Source organism: Cynocephalus volans, chromosome 5 (assembly GCF_027409185.1).
Source record: "Cynocephalus volans isolate mCynVol1 chromosome 5, mCynVol1.pri, whole genome shotgun sequence".
NCBI lineage: Eukaryota > Metazoa > Chordata > Mammalia > Dermoptera > Cynocephalidae > Cynocephalus > Cynocephalus volans.
The window spans coordinates 132509538-132524706 of NC_084464.1; the positions used below are offsets into that span (position 1 = coordinate 132509538).

General features: G+C 42.7%; 1 protein-coding gene and 1 long non-coding RNA gene across 11 annotated transcripts in view; one reads left to right on the plus strand and one right to left on the minus strand.

Annotated features, from left to right (window-relative positions):
- Positions 1–11435: 11435 nt before the first annotated feature.
- On the minus strand, positions 11436–14643 carry CCN2 (cellular communication network factor 2). Its single transcript, XM_063097935.1, has 5 exons — positions 14365–14643; positions 14011–14233; positions 13536–13787; positions 13192–13403; positions 11436–12818 (listed from the first exon to the last, which is right to left on the minus strand). Exons 1-5 carry the CDS (start codon positions 14428–14430, stop codon positions 12522–12524), a joined length of 1050 nt encoding a protein of 349 aa, XP_062954005.1. The 5' UTR covers positions 14431–14643; the 3' UTR covers positions 11436–12521.
- Positions 14219–15169, plus strand: part of LOC134378640 (uncharacterized) — a 151486-nt gene continuing 150535 nt past the window's right edge. For 8 of the 10 annotated variants that reach the window (XR_010023672.1, XR_010023664.1, XR_010023665.1 and 5 more), the window contains exon 1: positions 14219–14469. This is a non-coding gene — a long non-coding RNA (uncharacterized LOC134378640). Of the gene's footprint in view, positions 14519–15169 lie in introns of all 10 variants that reach the window. The other 2 variants (XR_010023666.1, XR_010023670.1) reach the window with 1 other exon arrangement.

Genomic DNA, 15169 nt, shown 5'->3' on the forward strand with positions numbered 1-15169 from the left:
TATTACAAAGGTTATAAAATTACTTTAACCTAACCATCATGAGATGAACACTAATTACTAAAAGATTAATTAATTAAATTAAAGGTTATGTCTGGAGTTGGTACAGTTGAACCAGTCTCCTCTGGGGCACTGTGAGATGATATGTTGTGTACCAAAAAAATGGTACTGAAGTCATCATAGAAAAATTATATTTTGCGTATATTGAATCAGTTCCCTACTTTCTCAGAAGGTAACCAATTAAGTTTTTTTCCCCTTAACTATCATTATGAACTAATGAATGTAAGCATAGTTGATTGGCTTAATGCACTGCCATTTTTGTCCATACTGGAGCTCAGTTACCTCATCTTTAGTGGGATCTCTTCAATTTGTCTCTTGAATCTTTTTGATATGATCTTAATGGCATTTGTTACATTCCTTGTTATTCAATATGAAAAGATATCCTAAGTATAGATTTATTTATCTACGCATTTCTTGCCTCAGACTTGGAATCAGCTATTCTCCAAGAAATACTAGTTTTAGTGGAAAGTAATATTTCAAGAGCACAGTCTGGGCCTGGGGATGTTCATTGCTCTTGAGTTGTCATTCTATCTAAGCCTTTTCAGTGGGCAGCTGCAGGAAAAAATATATGTGTATGTGTGTGTTTGTTTTAAAAGATAAAAATACCCCATGAGTTTATGCTGATATTTCCAATTCAAGTTCAGAACTACAGAATTTTACTTACCACTTTTATATTGTATCTGTGTTTTCTGGCTTTCTCACTGAGAATCTCAGTACTCATGAACACTGGGGATAGAATTAGAATATCCATAGTGTCTAATTTACTTTATCCCACATTGCACACCTAACGGCCTGAGAATAACAATGTTAATACCACGACCATCATCAGTGAAAGCAGTTAAATGTTTTTTTTCTGTTGGGGACACATGCTATCTCTACTCTCTTTTCCATTTTTTATATGTACTGTCAGTGCATATAACTACTGTATAATGTACTTTCTCCTCTTTAACCTTCACTTAGTCTTAGTTCTAAAGATAAGCTTTTCAATGCTCACTACCACTCCTTATGTTAATATCTCTCAGACATTTTCATTGTTTGAACTTGTTCACCAGTAGGTTACTCAGGAAAGGTTCACAGGAACATGCACTGAGTTCTTATACATTTTTAACAGTTTGTCTGTGTCCTTTATTCCTGAAAGTCAGTTTTGGAGGATAAAATTCTTTGGCTCATATTTTGTTTCCTTGAGTATATTAAATATGTTATTTCATTTTTTTCAGGTGCAAAATATTACTGTCAAAAAGTCTAATGATGAACTAATTTTCTTTTTACTTATAAGGGTCACTTTCTTTTTGCCTTTGGTCCAGGTGGTTTTCCTTTTTCTTTAAATTCCAGCAGTTTTACTAGAATGTGTCTTGGTGTTGGTTGGTTTTATTAGGTACATGGAATGCTCTTTCAATATATGCTTTCAAATCATTTTTTTTTTATTTTTTATTTTTTATTTTTTTTAATTTTATTTTGTCGATATACATTGTGGCTGATTATTGCTCCCCATCACCAAAACCTCCCTCCCTTCTCCCTCCCCCCCTCCCCCCCAACAATGTCCTTTCTGTTTGCTTGTCATATCAACTTCAAATAATTGTGGTTGTTATATCTTCTTCCCCCCCCCCCCGGTTTGTGTGCGTGTGTGTGTGTGTGTCTGTGTGTGTGTGTGTGTGTGTGAATTTATATATTAATTTTTAGCTCCCACCAATAAGTGAGAACATGTGGTATTTCTCTTTCTGTGCCTGACTTGTTTCACTTAATATAATTCTCTCAAGGTCCATCCATGTTGTTGCAAATGGCAGTATTTCATTCGTTTTTATAGCTGAGTAGTATTCCATTGTGTAGATGTACCACATTTTCCGTATCCATTCATCCGATGATGGGCATTTGGGCTGGTTCCAACTCTTGGCTATTGTAAAGAGGGCTGCGATGAACATTGGGAAACAGGTATACCTTCGACTTGATGATTTCCATTCTTCTGGGTATATTCCCAACAGTGGGATAGCTGGGTCGTATGGTAGATCTATCTGCAATTGGTTGAGGAACCTCCATACCATTTTCCATAGAGGCTGCACCATTTTGCAGTCCCACCAACAATGTATGAGAGTTCCTTTTTCCCCGCAGCCTCGCCAGCATTTATCGTTCATAGTCTTTTGGATTTTAGCCATCCTAACTGGGGTTAGATGGTATCTCAATGTGGTTTTGATTTGCATTTCCCGGATGCTGAGTGATGTTGAGCATTTTTTCATATGTCTGTTGGCCATTTGTATATCTTCCTTAGAGAAATGCCTACTTAGCTCTTTTGCCCATTTTTTAATTGGGTTGCTTGTTTTCTTCTTGTACAGTTGTTTGAGTTCCTTATATATTCTGGATATTAATCCTATGTCAGATGTATATTTTGCAAATATTTTCTCCCACTCTGTTGGTTGTCTTTTAACTCTTTTAATTGTTTCTTTTGCTGTGCAGAAGCTTTTTAGTTTGATATAATCCCATTTGTTTATTTTTCCTTTGGTTGCCCGTGCTTTTGGGGTCATATTCATGAAGTCTGTGCCCAGTCCTATTTCCTGAAGTGTTTCTCCTATGTTTTCTTTAAGAAGTTTTATTGTTTCAGGGTGTATATTTAAATCCTTAATCCATTTTGAGTTGATTTTAGTATACGGCGAGAGGTATGGATCAAGTTTCATTCTCCTGCATATGGATATCCAGTTGTCCCAGCACCATTTGCTGAAGAGGCAGTCCCTTCGCCACTGAATAGGCTTGATGCCTTTGTCAAAGATCAGCTGACAGTAAGTGTGTGGGTTGATTTCTGGATTCTCTATTCTATTCCATTGGTCAGTGTGTCTGTTTTTATGCCAGTACCATACTGTTTTGGTTATTATAGCTTTGTAGTATAGCTTAAAGTCAGGTAGTGTTATGCCTCCAGCTTTATTTTTTTTGCTGAGCATTGCTTTGGCTATGCGTGGTCTTTTATTGTTCCATATAAATGTCTGGATAGTTTTTTCCATTTCTGAGAAAAATGTCTTTGGAATTTTGATGGGGATTGCATTGAATTTGTATATCACTTTGGGTAGTATGGACATTTTCACTATGTTGATTCTTCCAATCCAAGAGCATGGGATATCTTTCCATCTTCTTGCATCCTCTCTAATTTCTCTCAGCAGTGGTTTGTAGTTCTCATTATAGAGATTTTTCACCTCCTTGGTTAACTCAATTCCTAAGTATTTTATTTTTTTGGTGGCTATTGTAAATGGGCAGGCTTTCTTGATTTCTCTTTCTACATGTTCACTATTGGAGAAAAGAAATGCTACTGATTTTTGAGTGTTGATTTTGTATCCTGCTACTGTGCTGAAATCATTTATCAATTCTAGCAGTTTTTTTGTAGAGGTTTTAGGCTGTTCGATATATAGGATCATGTCATCTGCAAACAGGGACAGTTTGACTTCATCTTTTCCAATCTGGATGCCCTTTATTTCCTTCTCTTCTCTGATTGCTCTGGCTAGTACTTCCAACACTATGTTGAATAGGAGTGGTGAGAGTGGGCATCCTTGTCTAGTTCCTGTTCTTAAAGGAAAAGCTTTCTGCTTTTCCCCATTCAGGATGATATTGGCTGTGGGTTTGGCATATATGGCTTTAATTATGTTGAGATACTTTCCCTCTATACCTAACTTATAGAGGGTCTTTGTCATGAATGAGTGCTGAACTTTATCAAATGCTTTTTCAGCATCTATAGAGATGATCATATGGTCCTTGTGTTTGAGTTTATTAATATGGTGTATCACATTTATTGATTTGCGTATGTTGAACCAACCTTGCATCCCTGGGATGAATCCCACTTGATCGTGATGAATAATTTTTCGTATGTGTTGCTGTATTCTGTTTGCTAGTAATTTAGTGAGGATTTTTGCATCTATATTCATCAGGGATATTGGCCTGTAGTTTTCTTTTTTGGTTATATCTTTACCTGGTTTTGGTATCAGGATGATGTTTGCTTCGTAGAATGAGTTTGGGAGATTTGCGTCCGTTTCAATCTTTTGGAATAGTTTGTAAAGAATCGGTGTCAATTCCTCTTTGAATGTTTGGTAAAATTCTGCTGTGAATCCATCTGGTCCTGGGCTTTTCTTTGTTGGGAGCCTTCTGATAACAGCTTCAATCTCCTTTATTGTTATTGGTCTGTTCAAATTTTCTACGTCTTCACGGTTCAGTTTTGGGAGCTTGTGTGTGTCCAGAAATTTATCCATTTCCTCCAGATTTTCAAATTTGTTGGCATATAGTTGTTTGTAGTAGTCTCGAATGATTCCTTGTATTTCAGATGAATCAGTTGTAATATCGCCTTTTTCATTTCTAATTTTGGTTATTTGAGTCTTCTCTCTTCTTTTTTTTGTTAGCCATGCTAATGGTTTGTCAATTTTATTTATCTTTTCAAAAAACCAACTTTTTGATTCGTTGATCTTTTGAATTGTTTTTTGGTTTTCAATTTCATTCAGTTCTGCTCTGATCTTAATGATTTCTTTCCGTCTGCTAACTTTAGGTTTGGATTGTTCTTGTTTTTCTAGTTCTTTAAGGTGAAGTGTTAGGTTGTTCACTTGCCATCTTTCTATTCTTCTGAAGTGAGCGTTTAATGCAATAAATTTTCCCCTCAATACTGCTTTTGCAGTATCCCACAGGTTTTGGTATGATGTATCATTGTTTTCATTAGTTTCAATAAATTTTTTGATTTCCTGCTTGATTTCTTCTTGGACCCATATGTCATTAAGTAGAATGCTGTTTAATTTCCATGTGTTTGTATAGTTTCCAGAGGTTCGTTTGTTATTAATTTCTAGTTTTAATCCATTGTGGTCTGAGAAGATACATGGGATAATTCCAATTTTTTTGAATTTATTGAGACTTGATTTGTGACCTAATATGTGATCTATCCTGGTGAATGATCCATGTGCTGATGAGAAGAATGAATATTCTGAGGTTGTTGGGTGGAATGTTCTGTAGATATCTGCCAATTCCAATTGGTCTAGAGTCTTGTTTAGATCTTGTGTTTCTCTACTGATTCTTTGCCTAGATGATCTGTCTAATATTGACAGTGGGGTGTTCAGGTCCCCTGCTATTATGGTATTAGTGTCTATTTCCTTCTTTAGGTCTAATAGAGTTTGTTTTATAAAACTGGCTGCTCCAACATTGGGTGCATACATATTTATGATTGTTATGTCTTCTTGATGGATCAGTCCTTTCATCATTAAGTAGTGTCCCTCATTGTCTCTTTTTATGGTTTTTAGTTTAAAGTCTATTTTGTCAGATATAAGAATAGCTACTCCAGCTCGTTTTTCTTTTCTGTTTGCATGGTAAATCTTTTTCCATCCTTTCACTCTTAGTCTGTGTGAATCTTTATGGGTGAGGTGGGTCTCTTGTAGACAGCATATAGTTGGGTCCTGCTTTTTGATCCAGTCAGCCAGTCTGTGTCTTTTAATTGGGGAATTTAAGCCTTTTACATTAAGAGTTGTTATTGAAAGGTGTTGATTTATTCCTAGCATTTTATTGGTTGTTTGGTTGTCTTAAGTGTCTTTTGTTCCTTGCTTTCTGATTTACTGTTTGTTTTCTGTGTTTGTTGGTTCCTTAGGTTGTAGATAGTGTTTTTGTTAGCTTGTTTTCTCTTCATGAATGCCATTTTTATTATACTAGCGGGTTTAGATTTTTCTTGGGTTTTTATGGCAGTGGTAGTTATTTTTCAGGAACCAAACCCAGTACTCCCTTGAGGATTTCTTGTAAGGGTGGTCTTGTGGTAGTGAACTCCCGCAGTTTTTGTTTGTCTGAGAAATATACTATTTGCCCCTCATTTCGGAAGGATAGCCTTGCAGGGTAGAGTATTCTTGGCTGGCAATCTTTGTCTTTTAGTATTTTGAATATATCATCCCATTCCTTTCTAGCTTTTAGGGTTTGTGATGAAAAGTCTGATGTTAACCTGATTGGGGCTCCCTTATAGGTGATTTGACGCTTCTCTCTTGCAGCTTTTAAGATTCTCTCTTTGTCTCTGAGTTTTGCCAATTTGACTATGACATGTCTTGGAGAAGGCCTTCTTGGGTTGAATACGTTTGGAGATCGTTGAGCTTCCTGGATCTGAAGATCTGTGATTTTTCCTATACCTGGGAAGTTTTCTGCCACTATTTTGTTGAATATGTTTTCAAGGGAATCTCCATTTTCCTCCCCTTCTGGAATACCCATGACTCGGATATTTGAGCGCTTGAGGTTGTCTGATATCTCTCTCAGATTTTCTTCCATGTCCTTGATTCTTTTTTCTTTCTTTTTGTCTGCTTGTGTTATTTCAAACAGCCCATCTTCAAGTTCAGAGGTTCTCTCTTCAACTTCGACAAGCCTGCTGGTTAAACTCTCCGTTGTGTTTTTTATTTCGTTGAATAACTTCTTCAGTTCAGCAAGTTCTGCTACATTTTTTTTCAGGACATTGATTTCCTTGTACATTTCCTCTTTCAGATCCTGTATACTTTTCCTCATTTCATCATGATGTCTAGCTGAGTTTTCTTGTATCTCATTCAGTTTCTTTAGAATTATCACTCGAAATTCCTTGTCAGTCATTTCAAGGGCTTCTTGTTCTATAGGATCTAGAGTTTCAGATTTATTAACTTTTGGTGGTGTACTTTCTTGATTTTTTGTATTTCTGGTATCTTTTTTTTGGTGTTTATTCATTGTGGCCGGGGGTTTCACAGTCCACCGGTTTGAGACTAATGACTAACTAGGATGTTGCTGTGGCTGCCAATTTGGTATGGCTCCCGCCGTGACTGCTCAGTTGGCCTCTAGTGTCTTGTGTGTGTGGTTGCCTCGGGTCTTGGGCTTCTCCGGGGAGCCACCTTTCTGGTCAGCTTGGACTCTGCTGGGCTGGTGGGTCACGTACCACAGGGTGTGTGATCTCTGTTGAGCTTTCACTTCCTGTGCAGGACTTCTCCCTGTTCCGTGTGCTCTGGCCCAGGCTGTTAGATCGTGCAGTAGCGACCCCACCGGGTGTGTGGTTTTTGTCGAGTCTCCGCCTCCCTGGCCGCACGTCTCCCCACTCTGTGCGCACTGTGCTGGGCTGGGGCGTGTCTTCTGTACCCCTCGTCTAACAGCTGGGCCTTCAAGACCCTGCTCGGTACCGCCTCGCCCAGGAAGTCTACCAGGTTTCTGCTGGGCACAGACGACCGGTCTCTCTGGGTGCCTTTGTGGCACTATGTAGATCTTTCTTGGGTCTTGTTCACCTTTGTATCCCCCCAGTATAAACCGAGTTTAGCGCCCACCTGCAGCCTGGTCTCCGGCAGGTTCAAGCGGACCTGGGAACTCTCCTACCACACTATTCCCAACCAGAAATTCGTTAGGCTTTTTTCCAAACTGGTGGCCGCACAGATGGTATCTGCCTCCCAGTAACAGGGAGTTTACCTGGGGCCGGAGTCCAGGGTATGGTGGAGTGACAGTCGGCCCGCCCGTACTTCCTTGCCCTCCCGAAACTGGCCCGGGACGCCCTCCGCCACCAGCCCCGCCAGAGAACCGCGGAGGGAGTGGGAGCCAAGGCCGGTCTGCAAGCTCCGGAAAGCCTGGCGCCAGGCCAGCAAGTGGGAGGGCTCAGTGATGGCCGAGCAGGGCGGAGCTGCCCGCACCTGGGAAAATGGAGGCAGCACCTGCGGTGAGTGGGCTGGTGGTGCAGGCGGCGGCCGCTTGGGCAACCACCCCCCGAACAGAGCTGTGCCAGGGATCACTCACAGTGCTGTGCCAGGTCGGGTGCTCGCTCTCTGTCTCTGGTTTGCCGCCTTTCCCAGTTCTCGGCTGCTGCCGCCTCGGGCTGTTCAGTCGCCGCTCGGCTCGGGCGCTCCCAGGAATCTTCTTTAATGCCGGCCTGAAACCTCGAATCCTGAATAGGGCAGCTGGCCGCCTTCAGCGTGGCCCCGGCCTCCGGGATCCTGGCTGCATCCACAGCAGCCCTGGCGCCGTGTTCCCTGTTTCGAGACTCACTTTTGCAGCTAAGAAACAGTTCTTTTCCTGCTCCACACTTTAAAGCTGTTGTCTGTAAGTGAGGCAGCCTCTCCTGCCGGGGGCAAAGTGGCGGTCACCCCCCACGACCGGTCAGCAGCAGCAGTCCTCCCTTAAGAGATGGCGAGAGGAAGGACCACAAGTTTTCCGGCTGCCTGAGTCCCAGTGGCCGCCTTTTCCACCTCAGCTACTCCGCGCCAGCCGCCGCAGCCGCCGCCATCTTGAAAAAAGCCCAAATCATTTTTTTTTTTCAGTAAAGTTTTCTTGATTTATAGTTTTTGTTTTTTTCTTTCTCAAGAACACCTACTATTCATATATTGGATCTTCTTTGCCTATCCACAATATTTATTACTTTTTCTTGAAACATTTTTATTTCTTCACTTAAAATTCTTTTGTTCTTCTTATCTGTTGTGCTTATTCACTTTTTTCTAGTTTGATATATTTTCTTTATTTCTAATTGCTTGTTGAGTTTTGTCACCATATTTTTAAGTTTTGTTAATTATTATTTATGTTGTTATTTTATGTCATTAGTTGTTTCCTTAGTATCATTTATGTCTAATATCATTTTCTTAATGCTCTTTTGAAATAGCAGGTTATAGTTTTGCTATGTTTTGTAAATATGTGTTTCTTGCATGCTTTTATTATTTGTAGGAAAGTTATTCTGCACTTTATTTTCTTTTTTCATGTAATAGCTTTGTATGGGATTTGGCTTCAATAATTTTATCTTCCCTTGGGCCCCACTGGGGTCCTGAGGCATAGAGCTGGGGGAAGCTGAACCCAGCCACAACCAGGTAAAAAGCACACCCAAAACACCATTTTCACATGGGTAGCCCACCATAGCCACTGTAATTGCCATGCTGCCGCAAAAGTGACTAGTCTCTATAGCAGCAGTCATAGTCACCAGACAGATTACATGCCAGACTCTCAACAGCATTGACAGGAGAGGCACCAGCAGAGACCAAAGGGAAAAAAAAAAAGAAAAAAGAAAAAAAGGAAGTCCTCTCTCTCCACGAAGCACAGTCCAGAATAACAGAAGAAGCATCTGATTTACGATAATAGGGGAGGACTTGATCACACCTGTCTCAGTATTGGACAGATCATCTAGGCAACAAACCAACAGAGGAACAGTTAATCTATCAGATGGAGAGAACGAATATATGGTTATTAGAGGTCGGACGGGGAGGGGATGAGGGAAGGGAGATGGGGAGAGGGAGGCGGAAAGGGAGAGATTGGATAAAGGGCATAAAGAATAAGTATGATTTGTAACAATGGGTATTCTAATAAAAAATAATTTAATTTTCCTAATTTGTATGAAATTAATTTTCCTGAACTTTGTTCAGGAAAATTAAGTGACAGGGCACCCCCTAACCCCCAAAACATGAGTGAGGACAAATTATCAACTCCCACAGTGCACTGTGTCAGCATGTGTGGGGAAAAACAGAGGAGCACAACAGGGTATCAGATGCTTCTGAGAACAGGAGGGCTCCAAAACAGCCAGCAAGTATTAGCTAGAAATATAAAGGGCCAGCTTTATTCAGGAAGGAGGCTTGGTTTAGATAGCTTTCCTAAATTCACCAAACTCCCTCTTTTGTTATTTTTATGCAGTATTAAAAATTTGGCAGTGTACTTCCTGAGACTGTGAAACTGTTCCTTCCTCATTTTTATCTGGAGCTTCTCTTTCAATGTCTCTGTTATCCCTGACCTGCTCAACTGTGATTCCACTCCCAAGAGTGTGGGGTTCTCTTTTGGAAAGGAGCCCTGGCTTGTAAGTTTTGTTGGAGTGGCCAGAACCAGTTACAGCACTTTTTCTCAAACTTGTCTCTTACATTTCTAGTTAATACTTGCTGGCTGTTTTGGAGCACTCCTGTTCTCAGAAGCACTAGATACCCTGTTGTGTTCCTCTGTCCCTCCCCATGCTGATTCATGCAGTTCTCGTGGGGGTGGATGTTTTGCTCCCACTCATATTTTGGGGGTCAAGGGGTGCCTTGCAATCTAATTTTGCTATAAATATTACTCATGGACTCTTGGATTTAAATCTAGTTACTCTGTTTTTATGTGGGGATAGAAAAATTGAAAATCTATGCTTCTGCTACTACTTCTATCTTTCTAGAATTCTCTGATTCTTTTCAGAACAGTCAGGTCATTTACTGATGCTTCATCTTTGCAGCTAGGTAGGAGTCAACTGACAGAAAGGGAATGTGAACTAACAATGTCCTCTGTGTGTTTCTGTGTGTGTGTGTGTGTGTGTGTGACACGCGTTTATTTGGGGAAGTGTGGTGCTGCTGCTGACAGCATCACTATATACATATGTGGGTGTATCCTAAAAGCCCTATGTTTTGACCAGAAATACTTTTGACATTTTGAACACAGGAAGTTTTCCCTTTGGATTGTGGTGTGGGCACTGTTTGTAGAACTAGTCTTTATTTTCAGGTGTATTTTTGTCTCAGAATGACACTGGCACTACAACATTGCTAATTATTCTGGGACAGGTTAGTCTGTCCGCATTTATTTATTTTTTCCTCTAGAATCCACAGCTATTCTCATCTGGAAAAAAATTGAGCTTCTAGTTGCCTTTGGGATGTTTCTTTTGTTTGTCATTAACTTTGGTTCTCTTTTCAGTAGGGTCCTGGGAAGGTCCAATGTCATTTCCATACCAAGCTTCTTAAACAATTTCACTTTATCATTCATAAATTACTTGGTAAGGTAGGATCAATTGATCTTGAGGTCTGATAAAGCCAATGACTTGGGAAAATGGAAGAATTGCTTTTAAGACAAATTTCTATTAATGTTAATGAATGGAAGATTAGCTTATCCTCTTTTCTGTTTATGCCATCATCTATTTGTCATTGGTTATCATGGTAACTGAAAACAGAGCTATATGAAATAAGACTTTTTAAATGGCTCCATTTTTATGTAGACTTCATTTCATATTTTTGATTTAACAGTAAGATATTGAAGTTTAGAAAAAGACCTACAGTAGAGCATACAAATTAAAAAGTACCTAAATGTTTTCCATGCACAAAGCACATAGACTAGTTTGTGATGTGAAGTTGTTGGAAATTAGCCTGCAATGGCTAGAGAGGGACTAAATGTAAAAAGGACCATGTTTAATACAATAGGGGTTAGTGGAGACTGAAGTAATCTAGAGATAATTTAAAGTGTTTAAAAAGAACTGTGAATAAAAACTGCCTGTGTACTCTGTGTGTATGCCTGCAAGTCTTGACACTTGATTCAGTGTGAAGTATGTTTATGTAAACATTCTATTGATTAACGAATTTATTAGTATAATAAAAGATATTTAGAAAATTTTGGTGAATTATCTTAAGATAAAAACTTCCCATTTATACTCAAGAAAACTCAGAAATGTTTAGAAGAATAAATGAATAACCAAGCCCTTCATAGAAAAAATATATACTTTATTTTCAACTAGAAAGGTGCAAACATGTAACTTTTGGTCACACTCTCAACAAATAAACTGTCCAAAAAACAGTCATAGTCAAAGGAGAAACAAATGCTTCCAGGTAGAAAAACTGATCAGCTATAATATAGAGCTACTCATTTTTTAATAAAGACCATTTGTTCATTAAAAGTGAGACAACCACGTTTCCTACCGAGAAATCAGACTTCCAAGGACATCCCTGCCTCACCTTCAGCAAACAATCTATTTTGATGGACTGTCACTATAACTGAGCAGAATTCCCATTTGAGTATCCATTTCATGCTTTGAATTATCAGACAAGCTTTACGTCCTACCTATGGTGTTCAGAAAATGAGGCCAACATTTGAAATATCAAAGCATTAAAAACAAAAACAAAAAGGCACAAACAACTTTAAATTAACTTAGATAACTGTACAAATATATATATATATATACACACAGTATTTACAATATCAATAAAAAAAAATCTGGCTTGTTACAGGCAAATTAACTTGCCACAAGCTGTCCAGTCTAATAGACAGGATCCTGATTCCTGAACACTGTCAGTCGGATCAGAACATCAGAGTGGAAACTGCTGTTCTAACTTAAAGAACAACTTGACTCGGCCTGATGATGGCAGGAGAACGCACATCCTAGCTGTCGCTGGAGCTACAGGCAGGTCAGTGAGCATGCTAGAATTTTCTTTCTCAATCACACTCCAAATAGCAGGCACATTACTACTTTAAGATGACATCTGACAGTACTAGCCTTTCTACTGATGCCCTCCCACTGCTCCTAAAGCCACACTTTAATATACATTCTCATGCTGTGCGCTAATGTAGTCCTACTGTCAAGTCTTAACTTTCTTCAAACCAGTGTCTGGGGTTGATAGGCTATTTGTTTGACATGGCACAATGTTTTGAATTTGGTGGGAATTTTTTCTCCTCAGTAAGAAAAACAGATTTAAATAACTTGTGCTACTGAAATCATTTTAACATAAAAATGAGATGTGGAATCAGTTCAAGTTACAGTCTAATGAGTTAATGTCTCTAACTCGTTGGCTTTATGCCATGTCTCCATACATCTTCCTGTAGTACAGGGACTCAAAGATGTCATTGTCTCCAGGACAGTTGTAATGGCAGGCACAGGTCTTGATGAACATCATGCTCTTCTTCATAACCTCGCCGTCGGGACACTTGAATTCCACAGGCAGGGTGGTAGTTCTGTGGGGGGTGCAGCATCGACCATCTGTGCAAACTCCACAGAACTTAGCCCGGTATGCCTTCACACTGGTGCAGCCAGAAAGCTCAAACTTGACAGGCTTGGAGATTTTGGGGGTACGGATGCACTTTTTGCCCTTCTAAGGAAGACAAGGAAGAAGAGAAAAATCAATGACTCCACAAGGGGGGTGGTGTTCTTCAACCCTCTGTTTTAGTCTTATGTTGTCTGACTTCTGTTTATATTTTGAGGAGTGGAAGTTTGAGTCTCATTGGCCGGTTTTGCAAAAATAGACATGGCCTCTCCTGGAATGTCTTGAATTAACTGACACAGTGGAGAATTTTGTAGTGGAAAACTGGTGGTTTCTATTACACAATCTCATTCCAGCAAAACAGCTCAAAGGTTAGATATTTTGGGAGATAACTGGCTTAGAATAGCAGGGTGGCAAGAGACCTAACTTTGGTCCTATCTACTATCATTCTATGAAAATCAGTTAACAGGAGCAGAACATGTACCTTAATGTTCTCTTCCAGGTCAGCCTCGCAAGGCCTGACCATGCAGAGGCGGCTCTGCTTCTCCAGCCTGCAGAAGGCGTTGTCATTGGTGACCCGGGTGGAGATGCCCATCCCACAGGTCTTGGAACAGGCGCTCCACTCTGTGGTCTGGACCAGGCAGTTGGCTCGAATCATAGTGGGGTCTGGGCCAAATGTGTCTTCCAGTCGGTAAGCTGTGAGAGCAGAGCACACAAACACAAGGTCAAATGCCAGGATAAGATATTTTCCTCTTTCGCTTGGCAGAGTTAGGACTCAGTCCCTGGGGGGGAGAATCGCGCACTGACTTAGAGAAAGACTCAACTCACCGGCGAGGGCAGGGCCAACCACGGTGTGGTCCTTGGGCTCGTCACACACCCACTCCTCGCAGCATTTCCCAGGCAGCTTGACCCTCCTGGGGAACGGGCAGTCAGGGCTGGGCAGGCGAACGTCCATGCTGCACAGGGGCACGCAGCCCACCGCCCCGTCCAGGCACGTGCACTGGTATTTGCAGCTGCTCTGGAAGGACTCTCCGCTCCGGTACACGGTCCCACCGAAGACGCACGGAGCACCATCTTTGGCTGGAGGGGAGGAAGGGGCAGGGGAGATGTGGAGGTCAGGCATCGGTTCCCCGCACGCTCCCGTGAGCGCGTCAGGGCTGCGAGCCGGGACCCGGGCTGCAGGGGGCGGGCTGGCCGCAGCTGGACAGAGGGACTCAGCTTGGAGCGGTTTCTTTTCCTGGCGGGCGGTGGGCGTGAGGGAGGAGGTGGCCGGACACCAAGGGGCGGGGGCTGCGGGGCTTACCGGTGCACACGCCGATCTTGCGGTTAGCCGGGGAGCCGAAGTCGCAGAAGAGGCCCTTGTGCGGGTCGCAGGGGTCGCGCTCGGTGCACAGCTCGCCCAGCTGCTTGGCGCAGACGCGGCAGCAGCCGCAGCCGTCCAGCACGAGGCTCACGCCGGCCGGGCAGCTGGGCGCCGGCGCGGCCGCGCACTGGCACTGCCCGCCGCAGTCCTGGCCGGCGGCCGGCTGCAGGGAGGGAGCGGCGGTCAGAGGGCTCGGGCGGCGCGCACGCCCCTCGGCGCCGCCCAGGCCTCTCCTGCGGCCCCGGGGCCCTCCCCAGGGTCAGCCGGCCGCGGCTGGGGGCTCCCGGCGCTTACCCGGCTGCAGAGGGCGAGGAGGAGCACGAAGGCGAGGCGGACGGGGCCCGCGCCGGCGGCGGACATGGTCGGGGCGCGGCGGACGGAGTGCGCGGCGGCGGCGGGGTGAGCGCGGCGCGGGCGGCCGGGCCGGGGACGCGGGCTCTGGCCGGAGGTGGGTGCCTGGACGCGCTGGGCTGCGGTCTGCGGGGCTGTCGGCCGGGGCGGCTGCCGTCGGGCTGTAGGCGGTCGATGGCCGGAGATCGGAGCTGCGCTGGCTGCCTCCTCTCGAGCGGGGAAGAATTGTTGTGTGAGGCTGGGGCGGGCGCCCCCGCTTTTATACGCTCCGGGCGGCCCCGGCGCGCCAATGAGCTGAATGGAGTCCTACACAAACAGGGACATTCCTCGCATTCCTCCCCACCTTCCTGCCTCATCAACTCACACCGGATTGATCCTGACCCCTTGACACTCAGCATTCCTCCGTCTGCAAAAGCTGGCACACTCCTGCTCACCAAAAAAAAAAAAAAAAAAAAAAAAAGAGGAGCAGTATTTCTAGCACCAAATAGGACTTTCCCCCCTACCTCTTCACGCTACTCCTCATTTATATCGATATAAATGTGTGTGCCGCACAACACATCGGCAATTGTTTTTAGTTTTTATACAATTTCTGTTTCTAATACTTTGCCCCTTTCTATCTACTGACATACATCCTTTTTTAGGAGATAGGTAGCTAAAGAGGCGAACAGCAAGGTATTCCTAAAAAAATTGAAAGGGTTTCCTTTTTATGATTTTTATCATGGTTTTCATTTTAGAGGCCTCTTGAAAC

Coding starts and splice junctions, on each gene's coding strand:
- CCN2 (XM_063097935.1), bottom strand. CDS start 14,430: ATGTCCGCCGCCGGCGCGGGCCCCGTCCGCCTCGCCTTCGTGCTCCTC. Junction 14,234..14,364: donor TCCTCGCCCTCTGCAGCCGG/GTAAGCGCCGGG, acceptor CCCTCCCTGCAG/CCGGCCGCCGGCCAGGACTG. Junction 13,788..14,010: donor CAAGATCGGCGTGTGCACCG/GTAAGCCCCGCA, acceptor CCTCCCCTCCAG/CCAAAGATGGTGCTCCGTGC.